At 37.9% G+C, this 17,009-nt stretch overlaps 3 protein-coding genes across 5 annotated transcripts; 2 read left to right on the top strand and 1 right to left on the bottom strand.

The window, feature by feature from the left end:
- Positions 1-239: 239 nt before the first annotated feature.
- Positions 240-2,897, top strand: LOC134796135 (uncharacterized). Of its 2 annotated transcripts, XM_063768107.1 has the most exons (4): positions 243-470; positions 1,597-1,728; positions 1,938-1,995; positions 2,677-2,897. In XM_063768107.1, the coding sequence occupies exons 1-3, from the start codon at positions 339-341 to the stop codon at positions 1,968-1,970; spliced, it is 297 nt and encodes a 98-aa protein (XP_063624177.1). In that variant the 5' UTR covers positions 243-338; the 3' UTR covers positions 1,971-1,995; positions 2,677-2,897. The 2 variants fall into 2 exon arrangements, with proteins under 2 accessions (XP_063624178.1, XP_063624177.1); XM_063768108.1 differs by lacking the exon at positions 1,938-1,995 and having other exon boundaries at positions 240-470.
- LOC134796134 (uncharacterized) lies at positions 2,839-9,842 on the bottom strand. Its single transcript, XM_063768106.1, has 5 exons — positions 9,457-9,842; positions 8,167-8,317; positions 4,647-4,789; positions 4,085-4,270; positions 2,839-3,181 (listed from the first exon to the last, which is right to left on the bottom strand). Exons 1-5 carry the CDS (start codon positions 9,644-9,646, stop codon positions 3,000-3,002), a joined length of 852 nt encoding a protein of 283 aa, XP_063624176.1. The 5' UTR covers positions 9,647-9,842; the 3' UTR covers positions 2,839-2,999.
- A 2,014-nt stretch (positions 9,843-11,856) lies between these two features.
- Positions 11,857-15,381, top strand: LOC134796133 (THO complex subunit 5 homolog). 2 transcript variants are annotated; one of them, XM_063768104.1, is made up of 5 exons: positions 11,857-12,046; positions 12,232-12,369; positions 12,448-12,738; positions 13,649-13,988; positions 14,072-15,381. In XM_063768104.1, exons 1-5 carry the CDS (start codon positions 11,951-11,953, stop codon positions 15,268-15,270), a joined length of 2,064 nt encoding a protein of 687 aa, XP_063624174.1. In that variant the 5' UTR covers positions 11,857-11,950; the 3' UTR covers positions 15,271-15,381. The 2 variants fall into 2 exon arrangements, with proteins under 2 accessions (XP_063624174.1, XP_063624175.1); XM_063768105.1 differs by having other exon boundaries at positions 11,887-12,046; positions 12,123-12,369.
- Positions 15,382-17,009: the final 1,628 nt, after the last annotated feature.

Here is a 17,009-nt window from a genome sequence, read left to right as displayed (position 1 = left end):
TCCAATGAAGGCGTAATTAGAGTGACAGAGAAAAATGCCCGCAATTTACGAACTTCGATTTTCGCGGTTATAGCCCTGCCACGACTCTTCTCTTTCCGCACAGACTCTAACACTGCTAGTCAATCTACAGATAACCCTTTTCCGTATTATTTTTATTGTTATTTGGACATGTTAATTCTAACTTTTTGAACGTTCTTCTGTCAAAAGCAATATCTGTCAATGTCATTCCTAAATTCAAACGTCACATAAGTCAAATTTCATTGGGTAACATAACACTACAAATTACTTTATCACGAGTTTAATCTACTCTCCTAATCCAAGACTACTTTAAAAGCAATATGGTGCGGTTGTCTCCAGCTCTCTTGCGTGTGCCGGTAATAAAGTTCCGTAAAGGAGGTTTGGGACACTCGGGATCGGGTGCTGCACCCGCGGCGGCCGCGGCGCCTGCGGGAGCTCCTGCACCTTCTGCGGTACGTTCATTATTAACTGCTACTTTCTAAGTTATCATACATGATTCGTGCTACCTGAACTTTAGGAACTACACCTAGCTTATGTATGTTAACCTATCTGATTCTTTACTTCCGAGAAATTTATTTTTGGCATATAATTTTTCATACATTTCCTTTGACTAATTTGATTTTCATATTGACCCAAATAATATAAAATACATGCTTGATAACAATGTGTAAACGGGTGGATGTATATTTTAAAACAATTCTGCATAATATGAGCCATGTATTTCATAATACGTCTTGTTCTTGATTTTGTCTATAACTGTTAAAGGTACTTTTACAATAACCTATTTTGACTGTGTGATGTATAATTAAAGTTGGTCAAACCAAATTTGTCAGTAAATAAGAACAAAAAAACTATACCTAGTCATCCTTGTCAGAGTCATCCCTCCCAATTTGTGCCGCTGTGGCTTTAGCTGTTAAGGTACAATTGTCAACTTAAATAATAAACAATAAACAATAATCCTTTTCTTTTGGGTGCTAGTACTAGTGTAAGACAAAGATAGTATGATTCTCTCTGTCTATGTTTGAAATGAGACAGTCCTTTGACAAACTATATTTGTTTATCTACCTGAAAACCTCAAAATTGTTAGTGTACAGTGGTGGCTCCGGATACTTACCATCCGATGAGTATTACTATTAGTCGACCGTCTTCGCCACAGCCCAAACAATATTCTAAACGTGCTGGGTGCGGCTGCACGCGCTGCCGGTCGCCGCACCACGCCGCTTTTAGTTGTACATAATTATTTTTGTTTGTTTTTATGTTCTTTTTATCACTAACATAGATTTATAAGGGTTGTTGAGCCTTGTACTAACAATAATATGGATTTTTTTATTCGAAATAAAAATATTGAATTGAAATTGAATTGAATTGAATTACTTTCATTTAAATGTTGATATAGATTTCATAGCTCACTTTAGTCTTACCATGCTAGGAAAACTCCAAAGCCTATTTACTGATATCATTATCACTGTTTGGCAATGTTTATAGTAAATTCTAGTAAACTACATGTCACTTTATAAAAAAGGATGTGCAAAAACTATTCAAACTGACTGCAAAAATTAAAAAAGTCTTTTGTTACAGTCTTGCGCCTTCAGGCCGGCAGGAGCACCACAAATGAGCACCAGTGCTATTCCTGACATTGACCTTCCGGCACGCTACAGAAGAAAACCCCTCTCTCAGGAAGAGATTGACCAGATCAACGGAGGAGGCATTGTTTAGTTCACAATTAATTATTGTCGTAGAATGTAGATTATTGGTCAATAATTATTGACAGTATTTATTTGTTACTTGTAGTTTAATTTGTCCTTCGAGTAATACCATTAGTTTTTGTCTAAATTATTGTTGATAGTCAAGAGGTAATTAGTGTTAAATTATGTACAGTTGTTGATTTATTACTTTAATATTTACGCTGAATGTTACAGGCTGATCCTCCAAAGCTGGAGGGGAAAAAGTGAGCTAAACAAATGACATCATCATTGTGTAAGTACAATTAGTACAGTCACCTCCAACAGCTGCAACAATATAAATAATTCTATGATCTATAAAGCATTGCCTATACCTCGTTTTTTTAGCATTAGAAAAAGTGCAGACAATCTTTGACATGTCTTTTTATTACAAAATGGCTTTAAAAAAATAGTAACTATTACCTACTTATGAAACCAAAAGAATGTAAATATATGTCCTTGCTATATAATTGTTACATATTTTCAGACACGTCGTGTATACTTTTTTTCTAATCCTAAAAAAAATCGAGGTATAGCTCCTTTTTATTCCATGGTAATTTGAGCAGAGTGGGGTGCGTCTTTATGGATTGTACTATCTTGATATACATAACAAACACAAGCACAAAAATACATATATCATATACAGTCAGCTGCAGATGCAGGTGACCCCCCTCCCCCCTGCAAACAAATTTCTATGCAATGGGGGTTCCCCCTCTCTGCAGCTGACCATACACAAGGACATACTTATATCTCTGCAAATAAGAAACTAAGTTATTTTTGCGTGCATCGTCGTAGGTGACTGTACATAAGTACATATAAATATTTGGTCATGCACATACTTTATTCACTTCATTTTTTAAATATGTATTTCACCCCAGCTGTGGTGTGTTGGACCTGTATACGGTATAAATAGTTTAAAGTACCTCAATTATTTCAGAAAGGGAAATACCGCACTAAACATTTTTTGAAACCGAAAAAGGAAGGACCTTTACCATTGGCGACTTTTAAAATACCTCGTGGTGTCCTGCTTCAATCAGGCAAGAAAAAAAAGCTAGTATCCCTAAGTGTAACTATTGGAAAGCAAAGGGAAAATAAATAATTCAAGTTGAACATAATCATTTTATTGAAAAAATATAAAATAGTATTTATTACTGAGAATGGCATTTTTGATTAATCACCTATGACTGTTTAGGTGTGTAATCCACATAGAGAATATAAAGAACGTAAATTAAAGAAATGACTAGGAGTACTCTAATGACTCTAATAATACCGAACGTTGAGTTTTTCGCTCGGGATGGCCCGCACCTGTGCAGCCGCCCCATCGTAGGCGCCATCGCTGTTGGCCGAGAACTTTATGACGCCAAACTTGGCGAATCTGTCTTTCCACGGAAGTGTTTGTGGCAAAGTCAGCAAAGCGTCGGTTATAGCATTTTTGATATGATCTGGAATTTAAAGTCGCATTATGGTGTAATCCATAGGCCATGACAATTTCGACTAATCTTGCTAGCACCTTGTTCAAGCCCACGGCGAGGTACGCTCCAATCGACGTTAACGTTAGGCAGACCTACGTAAAGGTACCTACTTTTAAACGTGCATTATTGCTGAGTAATGCACGTTGCTGCTGCGAGGAGAAACATCTCAATACGATTAGAATTTTAAAAACGTGTAGTGGTAAAAGGTAAACGTACTAGTGCTCGACATGCTAATGCCCAATAGATGACACCTTGCTGTCACCTCTATTGACAATGACTTACGTTTCAATATGACATGTACTGGGACCGCGTCGAGCACCAGTACGTTTACCTTATAGTGTTGTTGTACGCCGCAGTGGGCTTGGGCTGCAGCTTTGGAATAAATAACTGAAATATAATCAATATGCATTTGTTTTACACGTTAAATTAGGACACATATCTACAGTACTATTACTATTTATATTTTCAATAACTAGTACATATTTGGTTATGTAGAATATACATAGAAGGTAGGATCGTATAGAAGTGGTATACTATATACGCGTGCCTCCGTGAGGGACAAAACATACGCAAATGCGACACTGTGATGAATTCGTTGCCCACCATTCTCCATACTAATAAAAAGGTGGGGAACAAACAAAAAGTGGGACTGTGACAAGGACAAACAATAATACCGCTTTCTCTGCTACTCCTACTGAAAGTTCCATAAGTGCATCTCGTTCGGTCGTTTGGCCCCTCCCCCGTTTCATCTCTATATTATTGTACCTCTATGAAAATATAGGATTTTTTTATGATGTGTAAGGCAATGACAGGTCTCTTATGCAGAGAAACATAGTAAATACATTTAATTAATCTAGAAATGATTACTGTTACCTGGAAGTTGCACATTGACTACTATGGGGTAGGGTGGCAGACGTCCCAAGGTCTCCAGAGTTATGATGTCCTTCCCACCATCATGCATGAACTTTTTGGAGTAGAGCAGAGTTGTTGAATCAACGGCGGCCCATTCAGCTTGCTTCGTTAACACCATTTGGGCTGATGCCAAATGTGACCCAGATCCTGAAATGAGTAAGTATTACAACTATATGAGTATGAGTGTTTCTTTTACATTAATTATTTCTAAAGTTTATACTTACTACCCGTTCCCTTTATGTTGGCCGTTACCCCCCGGCCCGCTTCCCCGCCCCACCCCCTTGACGCCTTAGCCACTCGGCTACCACAGCTTTACAGCTACTTTTCTGTCTTAAGTACATTTTATACAATCACAAAATTATTAAATAAGATAAGCATTAAAAATAAAGTACGAAGTTATTTTTTGTCGGCAGTACTAGACGTACTAGTAATTGTACCTGTCACGTAATCGTGTAACGGTCGCCGACGGCCAACTTGAAGCGAATGGGTAGTAGTTATTTTTATGAATGAGTGTGTAATATACTTAGTAATGATCCGAAAAAAGAGGCATTCTCTCCTTTTCCTTTAAGAGTCTTAAGCACGAGTTTGCTGCCGCTGAGAGAGTCCTCGTTGCTGTACGCGAAGGTGCACCCGCGCAGGTCCAGCAGCGTATTTACGTTGTGCGCTCTGCAAATAACCACAAAATCACTAGCGACGCTAGCGCGGCGTGTGATAACACTGTATTAGGTAGTCGACGAGTGAATTGTGGAATAATAGAAGCAATCTTTATCAGGAGCCAATGACACGGGCTGATAACATTTAACTTATCTATTTGTTTTTGGTGTCGACAATGCCCGGAAGATTGCAAAGAGTTAATTCACGATGTAGATTCCAGTAATTAATTGATGAAATATGAAACTGTGGAGGTGGGTGATGGAATACCTAACCTACATTAAAGATGTCCGCTGTTATAAGGATTGTACCGTGCAACGCCCTCTGAGTTGGTACATCATGCAATAGCGACGACCTTGCTAGGAATGTGATAACATCAGTCAAGGCTAAATTTATTTATTATCTTTGAAACCAATGTGGGTAGGTATATATATATATATATATATATATATATATGCTCTCATAACTAGATTTATGCTATTGGTGTACCTTCATCTACTTTACAAACTTCCGCACACGAGTTTATTCATAACTGCGTCTGAATTAACCACTTACCTAGTAGGTAGTAGCCCAAGTAGCATTGCAAGCTGTATATAAGCTGTATTAAAGTTTATTTGTATACTATAAGCTGTACAGTTAGACTGTACAAAGGCTGTATAAGCGCTTATACAGCCCTTATAAGTAAAAAAAGGGCCCAAATTATACAGCCTTTGGCGTTATTAGAGCTGTAGAGTAGCTGTATAAGCAATACATAAGCTGCATAATAGCTGCATTACAGCTATATTTCGGTGTAACAGGAAACCTTAACACTACAGATAATCTCTTATAAGTACGATATAAGAATATAAGTTTTAAATGAGTTATAAGAAAGAATTACAAGAGAATAATAATCATTTAAGAAACTAAAATGTCTTAATCTTGTTCATTCGTAATATAGTAATGGCGACAATAAAGTGTTATAGTGGATGGTAAAAGTAAAAGTAAATATTATACAGGACTTGAATGGAATTTTACATTATTGGTATGTGCGGATTATTATTTATTGTGAACCTGTGTATCTTTTCTGGCAAAATATTTACGCGCCTGCAAAATAACAAAGAGAAACCATAAGGAAAATATCAAAAATCGGTAAAGTTACTGTTTGTTTTTAAGGTTAGAGTATCAAAAATATTTATAAATATTAATTCTAAGGCTAAACAATTTATTTTAGCTGGTAATCATAACACGGCGTTAGTCTGCTAAATATTTGCAAGTATTTCTTTAATTATATTTACAAATACGTTTTTTTTTTTATTGTAAAATGGCGACAATTTTTAAACAGCCTACAGGATAGTTGGAGAGCATTATAATCTTAGTAGCTGTGCTGTGTAATAAATGGAGTGTCTTTTACAGCTTTTGTAATTAAAACAGCTTTATAATAGAATATTCGTATTCGTTTGGCTGTATTTCGGTTCTCCGTACATAAGTTATAATTCTCTTTAGAGATCCGTATAACAAATAAAAAACCTGTACTGTAACTGTCATTAATTAAAAACATTCGTAAAAACTAAAAAACTAAAACTAGTGCCTACGTCAAATCATGGGATTAGTTGTCAAGCGGACCCCAGGCTCTCATGAGCCGTGGCGAAATGCCGGGATAACGCGAGGAAGAAGAAGACTGTAACTGTCATATATTCCTTTAGTTTTATAATACACTTATTTTCAGAAATCATTACACTACTATACTTATACGAGTGTAAAATTACGCCAAAAGATTGTTATAAGCGACTCTATCAGTAATACAGAAAAAAGCTGTACTATAGCTGCCATTTATTCATTTGGTTTTATAATACCCTTACAGACAGAAGTTATACAACTACTATTCTTATAGGAGAGTAAGATTACGCCATAAGAAATAGCTTTAAAACGGGGTTGACAGATACATTTGTACAGCTGCAAGTGCCAAGTGATACTACAATACAGCCTGTATACAGCTTTTACGATAAAATTAGCTTGTAGTGTTTCACAACACTTAATGTTTTAAAACGGAGTTGACAGATACTTTTGTACAGCTAAAAGTGCCAAGTGTTTCTACAATACAGCCTGTATACAGCTTTTACGATAGAATTAGCTTGTAGTCTCTCACAACACTTTTAGTTTTATAGTAGATTTTTTATATTCTGATAAAGCACCCCATGCTTCCGCAGAATCCTTTATAATGATTTTATACAGCTTGAGCTGTATAATGTCTGTAAAGTACCTTTTATACAGCTTAAATCTTTTCTGACACTCTTATACGTCCCTTAAATCACTCTAAGTTCTTAATTGGCTGCTATATTGATGTTGCCGACACTTCCATGCTACTTGGGAGGAAAATGAATCACTAGATGCTTTTGTAGATCTTATGAAATACATTATGAGTAAATTTATTATACGTCATTGTGTAAATGATCAGGTAAAGGCATTTTATTTACATTATACAATGTAAAAACTAACGTGCCATCTGGCCTTAGTATCGATGTAGAGTGCCTAAAGAGGTAGAGTCAGTCAGTCAGTTGCGGCCCCTCTAAATCGGTAGCGCCTGGAGCGGATATAATGCCATAATATGTATCCCTCTCATTACCTAATACTACTGCTAACAAGTATAAAAGCAACAATCTGTAGAGGATCATTCATTTGTTAATGATGAAGGAATTGATGACAAAACAAACGTTCCTATATATTTATCTTATTTATCATGCAGTATTGTTGGTACATACAAGATCAATGCATGATGGATGATGGTTAGTAAGATCAATGATAGTGGCTATACGTATTATATAAATAAATAGCGCCATTGTTCTTACTGTCTTTTTTCTAGTTATTGTGAGAATGTATGATCACTAACTCAGATATGAATTAGATTTAGAAATTTGGTAATTAAGATATACCTACCTGCTTTATTAAAAGCTCCCGAGTTAAAGCTGAGTATGCGCATATGTAATATAGATAATGTTTTCATCGATACAGTCAGCAAATAAGTAGGTATGGTTTGCACTTTTCGTACAAGTTTATATGAAGGTGGCGACTCTCCTGTACAGCTGACCGGTCTTCTTAGATATTTACAGCTAGAGTCCTTATTGTTACAAGTGGGTACACTGGGGTATTATATACCTCAATGTACAATTAAGTATGATCAATCAGCATATACGCAACTTACTTTATTGTCGCGTTGAATGTTCACCTGGTACGAGAACAAGGAGCACCGGGGGTATTGGTAAATATGCTAGTGACTTACTTCTTGTCGTGGGGTATGCATGAATAATGCAAGGCGTTGAAAAAATAACTAGACTTGTTCTTAACATGCATTGGATACACGAACACGGGCGTGACGTACCTAGGTACCATCAGTGGCACTGTGTCCAGTGACTTACTTCTTGTCGCGGTGTATGATGACGTCGGAGAAGTAGCCGGGCTTGTTCTCGACGTTCATCTGGTGCGCGAACACGGGCGTGACGGGCAGGAGCTGCACCGCCGACGCGTCCGTCTCCCGGAGCCGCATGTACGCCGCCGCCGTCATGAACGCTATGATCAATCACACGCGTCAGCTAGGGTCTGACTCATAAATTGATGTGGGACTGGCGTAGTAAGTACCTACAATAGTGTAAGTACATGTATCTACAATATTATTATTTGTTTGAAGTTGAATTATATTAATAAAAGCATTAAGATAGATAAATCCTAATTATTTGCCCCTAAGACTCACGAACTGAGGTTGTCCAATGTATGGAAAATACCAGCCAGTATGAGTGCGCTCTCCGCTTTTGTAGGTATGTTTTTATAAATTTCAAGCTCATGCGTGCTCCTCATGCTACACTCATGCTACAGTCAGCAGCAGAAGTTGCTAAGCGCGCGAGGTGTTCGAAATTACCTTGACACGCTCTTATTCTCTTAACAATAAGTCGCATCAAGATCATTTTGAACACCTGGCCCGCTTAGCAACTTCTGCTGCTGACTGTACATTGGTCGCTACAAAACTGCGCTGGGCCGTCGCCTGCATCGGTTAATCGGTATAGCACGATCACTTTTATATCGCCGTACCGTAATAGAAAATAATGTAAGTACATAATATTAAGTACACGAATACTACAGGATAAGTACGTTTCTACAACTAGGTACCTAAGTAAATATTGAAGGTAAACTGGAACAAACACAACCGGAACAAAGGGTTATTAATTTAGAACCTTAATGTGTACGCCATAGAGTCAAATTCGTTGATGCACTTGTAGATTCCGCTATGCGCTGTGCATGTCAAAATTTAAGATCGGTTTCGGGGTTTCATTTCAGATTAAAAAAAATGAGCACGTGTCGAAATTTACAAGCACATCAATGACGGTATGTTCGTTTTCTTATGTAAACTTTTTCTATTAACTTGCCTAAACATTGCAGACATATATATGTACAATAAAAATGAGGGTAGGTTACTTGATTACCTACTACCTATATCACAGAATAAATAATAGTACTAGGTACAGAAGACTCACTCTCTAACAAAACGCGTCTGTTACGATCAGCACAGATATGGCCGCTAGGTGGCGACAGCGCCACGCGCGGCTTATGGCAAACCCCAAAATTGGGGCCGAACGGATGTACTTTTAGCTACCTGTAGCAAAGCGACGAAATCGCGGAGTGAGCCACGCCTGCCTATATTAAATAACACTCACCTAAATCCACTCTATTGGTACTGAAAGGATCCGGGCGGTCCGGGAAAGGCCCGGGACTCCGGCTTTCATACTGCAAAGTTGTGTAGCAGTTCAACGCCTTCTCCAGCAACTCCAAAATCAACTCGTAAAGTTGCACCGGGTGCGTGGGGCACATATAAGTCACTATACGAAGTTCTTTCTTCTCAGACATCTTGACTTGAGTAGTTTATCGGAATAATTTAACGCTACTAATCGAACTGGCTGCAAACAAAGCTATTTATGGGCAGTTTGGTTTGTTTATTGAAGTGAAATGGATGTGAGTTTGTTCTTATTATCGGCATCGCGGAGCGCGACGATTCGACGATAAACGTTCCACGCTGTAGGCACGGGCGGGCCGGTTTGTATACAGTGAACTTGTGTGTGACGTCACGTGTTGCACGCTGTCGATGCGTGATGCGGTAATACTTGGGTAATACATGATGTACCTACTTCATAGCCATCATCTGTGTGTTCAGCTAGAATTACGTTAATGCGGCCATTTGATAGTAAGAAATGAAAAGTATGTGCAACTGTGAAAAGTGTGTGTAATGAAGTGTAAGTGTGGTATGTCATGTAGATTAGTCTAGCATAATTTATAATGTAATTTCATATTATGAGAATAAATATCTAAATCTAAATAAAACAGCGAGCAAAGTTAGTTTTTACTGAGAGTGCTGATTTTGGTCCCGATTAAGTGAGATTCAGTAATAGAATCACGAGCGGAGTGATTTTGATTTAAAATTACAATCTTCATGTGGCACATACGCTTTTGACCAAATTATTTTCAGTAAATATAACAGCTTAGAATGAGAAATAAAAAAACTTTAAAATTTAAATATACACATAAGTAATACCAAGTAATACGTAATGCCGGCTGTACACGCTCGGCGAGAGCCTCTCGCCGAGAGTCTCGGGCGAGAAGCTGAGGGGCTACCGCGAAAACAGAAATTCGCAAATTGCGGGGATCTTTCTCTTTTACTCCAATGAAGGCGTAATTAGAGTGACAGAGAAAAATGCCCGCAATTGACGATTTTCGATTTTCACGGTAACCGTCCTGTCGACGAGAGCACACCATGTACACACTCGTTGTATCATTTAAACCACGGATGCCCGCCACGATGGACATAGAAACTGTTGCTGCGATTTGCCTCTGTGCTGCTAGCTACTATTATGATTTAGGCGTATATCATTTAAAAAAAAATTACTATGCTGGTGGATGGTTACTATGCACCGCAAAAGAACCCAAATCAATTAGGTCACTTATTCGGACCCAAGCATCGTAGATATATTTCTTATCTTTATGTTTCACGTCTTTTGGGTTCCATAGGACTGTTTCCATTTGGTATAATTCTAAAAACTGCAATTCAGTCTTGTTGGACCACATTTTAACGGCTGATCACCAAAACGCGTCTTTACAGAAACACACCGGGTTATTATTGATAATAATATTTAACATACGTGTGGTGGTAATTTGCATTTGTGACGTCTACCCCCAATTTGTTCATAGATTTATGTCGGGTAGTTACACAAATCTCTGTTTTAACAATGAGTGTGTACTTACTTGCTCTGCCTCGCTGCCCTCGCGGCAGCAAAAAACCGACCGCAATCGCGGAACGGCGAGACGAGACAAGGAAGACCGAGACGAGACAAGACGAGAGCAGTCTGTACACACTCGCTCTCGGCCTGTCTCGGGGTGTCTCGCCGAGAGTGTACAGCCGGCATAACGTAAATATACAAATACATAATGCAAAACTGAAAAGTCGCTCCCACTCTCCCTGACTCTAGAACCTACCAACCCATCCCTACCAATGCCTACAAAATTCTGCATTTACCCTATACTAAACCTTCCACTAATTACTATAGTTATCGCCTCGGGTTATAGCAAAGAGAATTTGAAAGAATCATGTAATTGAGATTAGCGCTCTTTAATGGCGGGTAGCTCTCTCTCTCTTGGTATATGCTTGGTATTTAATTTAATATTAATCAACATTTGATCAACGTTTTTGTTGCGCCCTCTTTAAGCAAGATTTGGAGTTTATTGTTTTTGAGATCAGCGCCCTCTAGTGGCGAGTAGTTATAGATATTATCGACCGATAGACGTCACTTTATTTAGCACACGCATCTTTCTCTTTTACGCTAACTACGCCATAATTGGAGTAAAAGAGAAAAATGTCCACAATTTGCAAAACTCGAGGTTCGCGGTAGACCCTCTACACCACCTCTACACGCGTCTTATAACAGCAAAGGGCATTTGCACCAAGTGCAAAGAAAGGAATAACATAAATGTCTATGGAGGCAGAGGGAAAATAAAAAGAGGAACCCGCTTGTCTCTGACATTGACACTATTGACAGGTGACACGATACGGCGGCTTGCTTTGCTTTGCTTTACTTTTACTTATTTGTAAAAGTGTGATGCGAGCGGCATTTGCGCTCTAAATAACTGTTTATTTAGTTTGGCTATTCCTTCCTTTGTAAAATGGGCAAAGATGAAGTTTCTGTTAAAAAACGTCGGAAATTAAACACATCTGTTTCTACCGATAGCTCCAAACAATCGCCAGGTGATGTGTATAAGGTTAGTTGATTACGAGGGAGATACTTTACGAGTGAAATATAGTAGTGTTTAAAAAATGATTTCATATTTTTTGCAGCGTGTTGTAGATTTCGAAGAAGCTGAGGCTCTATCACGCCCCGCCGATAAGGACGCTTACGAGTGAAATATAGTAGTGTTTTTAAAAAATGATTTCATATTTTTTGCAGCGTGTTGTAGATTTCGAAGAAGCTGAGGCTCTATCACGCCCCGCCGATAAGGACGCTAATCTGTTTAAAAAAATATGCCAAGATATTCGGCAGCTATTTTCTGATATAGCAGAACTAAAAGAAAAAAGCTCTGACGAGGTACGTGTTTGGATATTTATTGAATAATTTCAATAGCTTCTTCAAAGTTTAACAATATTTTCTCTTTAATTCTTATAGGCTAAGGAAAAAATTAACTCAAAAAGGGTGGAGGCATCGCTAATGCTTGTAGCACTGAAGAAACTGAACAGATTGGAGAAAGTACGTACTAGAGCTGGTCGCGACTCCCTCCACAAAGTGAAGCAACAGGTGGACTCCACACACTTGCAGTTACAAAACTTGCTGTATGAAGCCGACCATCTCAACAAAGAAGTAACAAAATGTTTGCAGTTTAAATCAAAAGATGAAGAAATTGAACTTGTGCCTATTGACGATTTCTACAAGGAGGCACCATCTGAGGTTTCTAGACCTGTAAGTATTTTCTATCATAATAAAGGACACCTAACTACAGAATAAAGAATAGTACTACTGTACAGAAAGGAAACTTCCTACAGAACCGATGTTAGACAGGGGTTCAGGGTCGAATCATGCTATCTACTATCCGGCCGGATACCGGATAGTAACATTGCTTGATTTCAGAGTAAACAAATTGGATTTAAGAAACAATCACGGTCATAATCGTACTCTTTTATTAATTTAAGACAATTTAAACATTCCACTGACATGCGCAATCATTTCGAACCAAGAAATGAGTCCACGCGAATGTTCAGTAGGAACAGGTCAAACCTGCACAATGCACACCTGAAAAACCGAAATGAAGGTATAGTTCCGCGGACCGAATATTCGGCGGCCGGATACCGATATTCGGCCTGACAAACAACTATCCGTTGCATCTCTAATGCTATCCCTTTCGGCTATTTAGCGTTGTCAAAATTCATGCCATTATCGTATCTGTGGTTATGTACGCAAAGGGATGTCAAGTTGTGTCAACCCTAATAATTGCTTGGAGCAATGCTGAGCCGAACGGAGCCGAGTTGAGTTTGTCCAAAGGGAGGAGTTTCGCACCCCTGACTTGACCCCAAGTTAAAATTTTAACTGGTGTTTAGGCTTGTAAAATTGTAGTTTATAAAAGAAAATAATATATAATGCCGAAAATTGACTGGTAGAGAATGCTATTAGGCATTAAGTTTGCCATTTGTACATTATTTTTATGTTTTGTGCAATAAAGTTTAAATAAATAAATAAATAAAATTATGATGTTGGAAAGATTTTTTCTTTGTACCATATGGCACATATACAAACACTATAATGATGCCAACAATTTGTTAGAAGTGTGAAGAGTATGTTAACAAATATAAACATAGTGGTGTTTATCTTGCAGGAAGTCACTAAAAAAGATGAGCATCAATTACAACTGGCTAGACTGGAGTGGGAGCTGCGACAGCGCAGAGAGTTAGCTGGAGCCTGCAATGAGCTGGTGGCATCAAAGGAGCGTGTTGGGGCTGCTATAGCAGCTGCCCGATCCCGCTTGGACGCCCTGGGTCCTCACCTTAATGATGTCTTGAAAGCTACAAAACCTCTCCAAGAGTGCATGGCCCTTCGCCTTGATGAGAAGAGAGATGAATCTCGAGCAGCAGCTCTTCTTCCCCCGCCTTTGTTTTTGCTCTATGCTAATGCTTGTGCTTATTCTGATGCACTTGGAGTGAAAACTGTAACTGTTGGTGAGTATCGATGAAAACATTGAACTACATAATGTAAGTCTCATTAGTGGAACGTCAAATGTAATGTTTTTTTTATATTACAGGAATTTCTGGTGATGAGGATGAAGCCAGAAGGTTAAACCAGGAGAAAAATTCTGATAATAGCTTAGTTCTGTCAAATGACTCGGATTCTGATCAAGAAAATAATGATGATGAACAGAGAGAAAAAAAGAAACGCCATCACAGAACTGCCAAAGTTTCCAAAGAAGAGAAAACTGAAGCCAAGAAGAAAGAAGTTTTGAAAAAGCATCCTTTACATGTGCAAGTTTCTGTCAAAGTGCAGGCTAGTACAGCTTTGAATTTAGTGTTCTCTTATCTTCTGCACTTAAAAATTGTGGTTGTTAAGTTTACAGTGTCTCTGCCAAAACCTGTATCTGGAGTGTCTGCTGCTGATGTGCTGAACGGTCACTGTATACTCAATGAGTTGTATCCTGGAGATGGTGGACATGATTCACCTCACCCTGCTACATCATTTTTGCTAAAGGCTGCTGGAGTGTCTGAAGATTTCCACCATTTCATTTCAGAAGTGGGTCGCCCATACATCTGGGCCCAGAGGATGTGTGGCTTAGATTTCATGGCTTTAGTTGTTGATGATGAGAAAAAAACAAACAAAGTTATTCAACCTTGTCCAAGCCTCAGTGTGTCTACTGTTGAACATTTTATACTTACCTTGAAGAAACGGTTGAAATCGAGAGTAGCACTTATGAAAGAGTTGCAGGAATTGGAGTCTGGAAAGATAGTTCCAGCAAAAGGAAGCCCTGTGAGGTTATCTGGTTCTCTCACACAGTGGCAATCTGTAGGCTGGCCTGAATATAGTCAAGCCCCATCTACAGCATTCTTAATATCCGAAGGTCTAGTGAACAGCAATGATATGCTGTACAGAGCCATTATTACAAGGCAGTCGGCAAAGTTGATAGCTTTAGTTGTGCTAAAGAGTGATTACCCTAAATCAGCTCCTATTTTCTCATTAACATTATTCTGGAATGGGACACATCATGCAGGCATTGATGACGACATTAGAGATATTGAGCGGATTATCAACAGCGACTGGGGCTCTGAGGGTAAACCCAGTCTTACCACACAAATGACAAAGTTGTTGACTTGTCTTGACATACTGTTGGAAACTACAGGAACATCAGAGTTTCCACCTGATAAAGTTATGTTCCAACCTGTGCGAGGCAGGAATAGGGCAAAGCCATACAAATTCTTAAAGCAAGGAAATGGCATATTCATACAATATTAATTGATTAAGAATTATAAGAACTTACTTAAATCTAGTTTACCTTAAATAATTAAGGATAGCTTTGTCTCTGATAAATTAAGTTTGACAACCTCAATAAAAATTGCACTAATACTCGATTTTTTTATTTAAAAACTTCGCTTGGCACTAGTCACTAGGGTACGAAGGAAACGAGGGCGAGGCGAGGCTCATCCGTTTCCTCAAACTCGTCGCGTACAGTGCGCGAGGAGCGCACTCAGACCCTCGGGCACTCTACGAACTTGGGCAAGTGGGTGAGCCGTGGCCATGTGCAAGCCCTATTCAAACAATCCAAGTACGGTCAGTCAAGAAGTGGTCTACCACTTTTCGACTCTATCAATCAGATGATAAGAGTCGAAAAGTGGTAAACCACTTTCTTGGCTGACTGTACGTACCTAAATTTTCAGAACTAATTTTATACGGTTTACTTTTAGAATTCTTATTTTAGTCATTTTAGTATAAAGTGGCCAGTAATAGACGATATTTACCCTATTATTATAAAATAATAGGGTAAATTTAAGATAATATTAATTCCCACTATATAGTTACCACTAGCGTAAGTTGGTGGTAACAGAGGACTGGTGGAAAAAAATCTCAGTTACCACTGGTAACAACTTGGTGGTAACTAGTGGGAATAACCCGAAATATCATTATATATTTTCGGTAGGTACAGGAAAACATTTTATTTATTTACTTAAACTTTATTGCACAAATGAGAAACTTATTGTACAGAAGGCGATCTTAATGCCATAAGGCATTCTCTACCAGTCAACCTTAGAGCAAAGTAGAAATGATTGTACTTTATTTAAATTTTAAATGCAATGTTCAATCGTACTATTCGTACTTCTATTAGTCATTTTCTCGTGTATATGTGATATTTGGATACGTTTTGGAGGAAACAGGAAAGGTAACAATGACAGGAAGCTGTAATATTGTCAACTAACAAGTCAAAAAATAATATGCCAAAATTATGCTGATAAAATAAGTGTTTATTAAAACAAAACAAAATATTTATAATACAACAGTCTTTATTTATTCTTATTATCATAAAGCAATTAATATTATTTTTGAGGAAATACATAATCACAATTTTGGCAAATTAAAAATAAAATAATGGTTTGAGATAATACACAGAAATCCTTTCATATAATATTTTCGAGAAACCTTCAAACATAATTTCTATCTTAACCTAAAAATGCCATATTGTTATTGGTCGATAATGAGATCTCTATAGCATTGTATCTATATCGAGATATTACTTCACGAAGTCACTTTACACGATACGCTACAAGTCCGTAATAATCAAAATGTCATACAAGATACGTGAGTTAGGAAACAATGCTACGTTTTCTAATTTATATTTTTTTGTTTTTTATTTATTTGTATTTACTTACCCTAAAATGGTGATAACCGAAAGAAATACATGCACAATTTTCTAAAATAATTTGCGTGGCTCCTCAGAATTGAAGAAGCGGAAGGTTTACTCTGATGAAACTTGTACTAACATTACAATCTATGAAAAGATACAACCATTTATGACGTAAGGGATCCAACACACATCTAATCTACAACTATCACTTCAAGCGATCACTAGAATTAGTCCAACGTCGAGATGTTCGCCGCTTCTACGGTAATACTACGGCTCAGAAATGTACTTACTGCATATAAAAAAATATAATTCACTATTGCAATCTCTGGTAATCTTCATCACTAAAACGACTGTA

Source organism: Cydia splendana, chromosome 13 (genome assembly GCF_910591565.1).
Source record: "Cydia splendana chromosome 13, ilCydSple1.2, whole genome shotgun sequence".
Taxonomy (NCBI): Eukaryota; Metazoa; Arthropoda; class Insecta; order Lepidoptera; family Tortricidae; genus Cydia; species Cydia splendana.
Note: the sequence above shows the minus strand (reverse complement) of the source record. Positions and strands in the feature narration are given on the sequence as shown.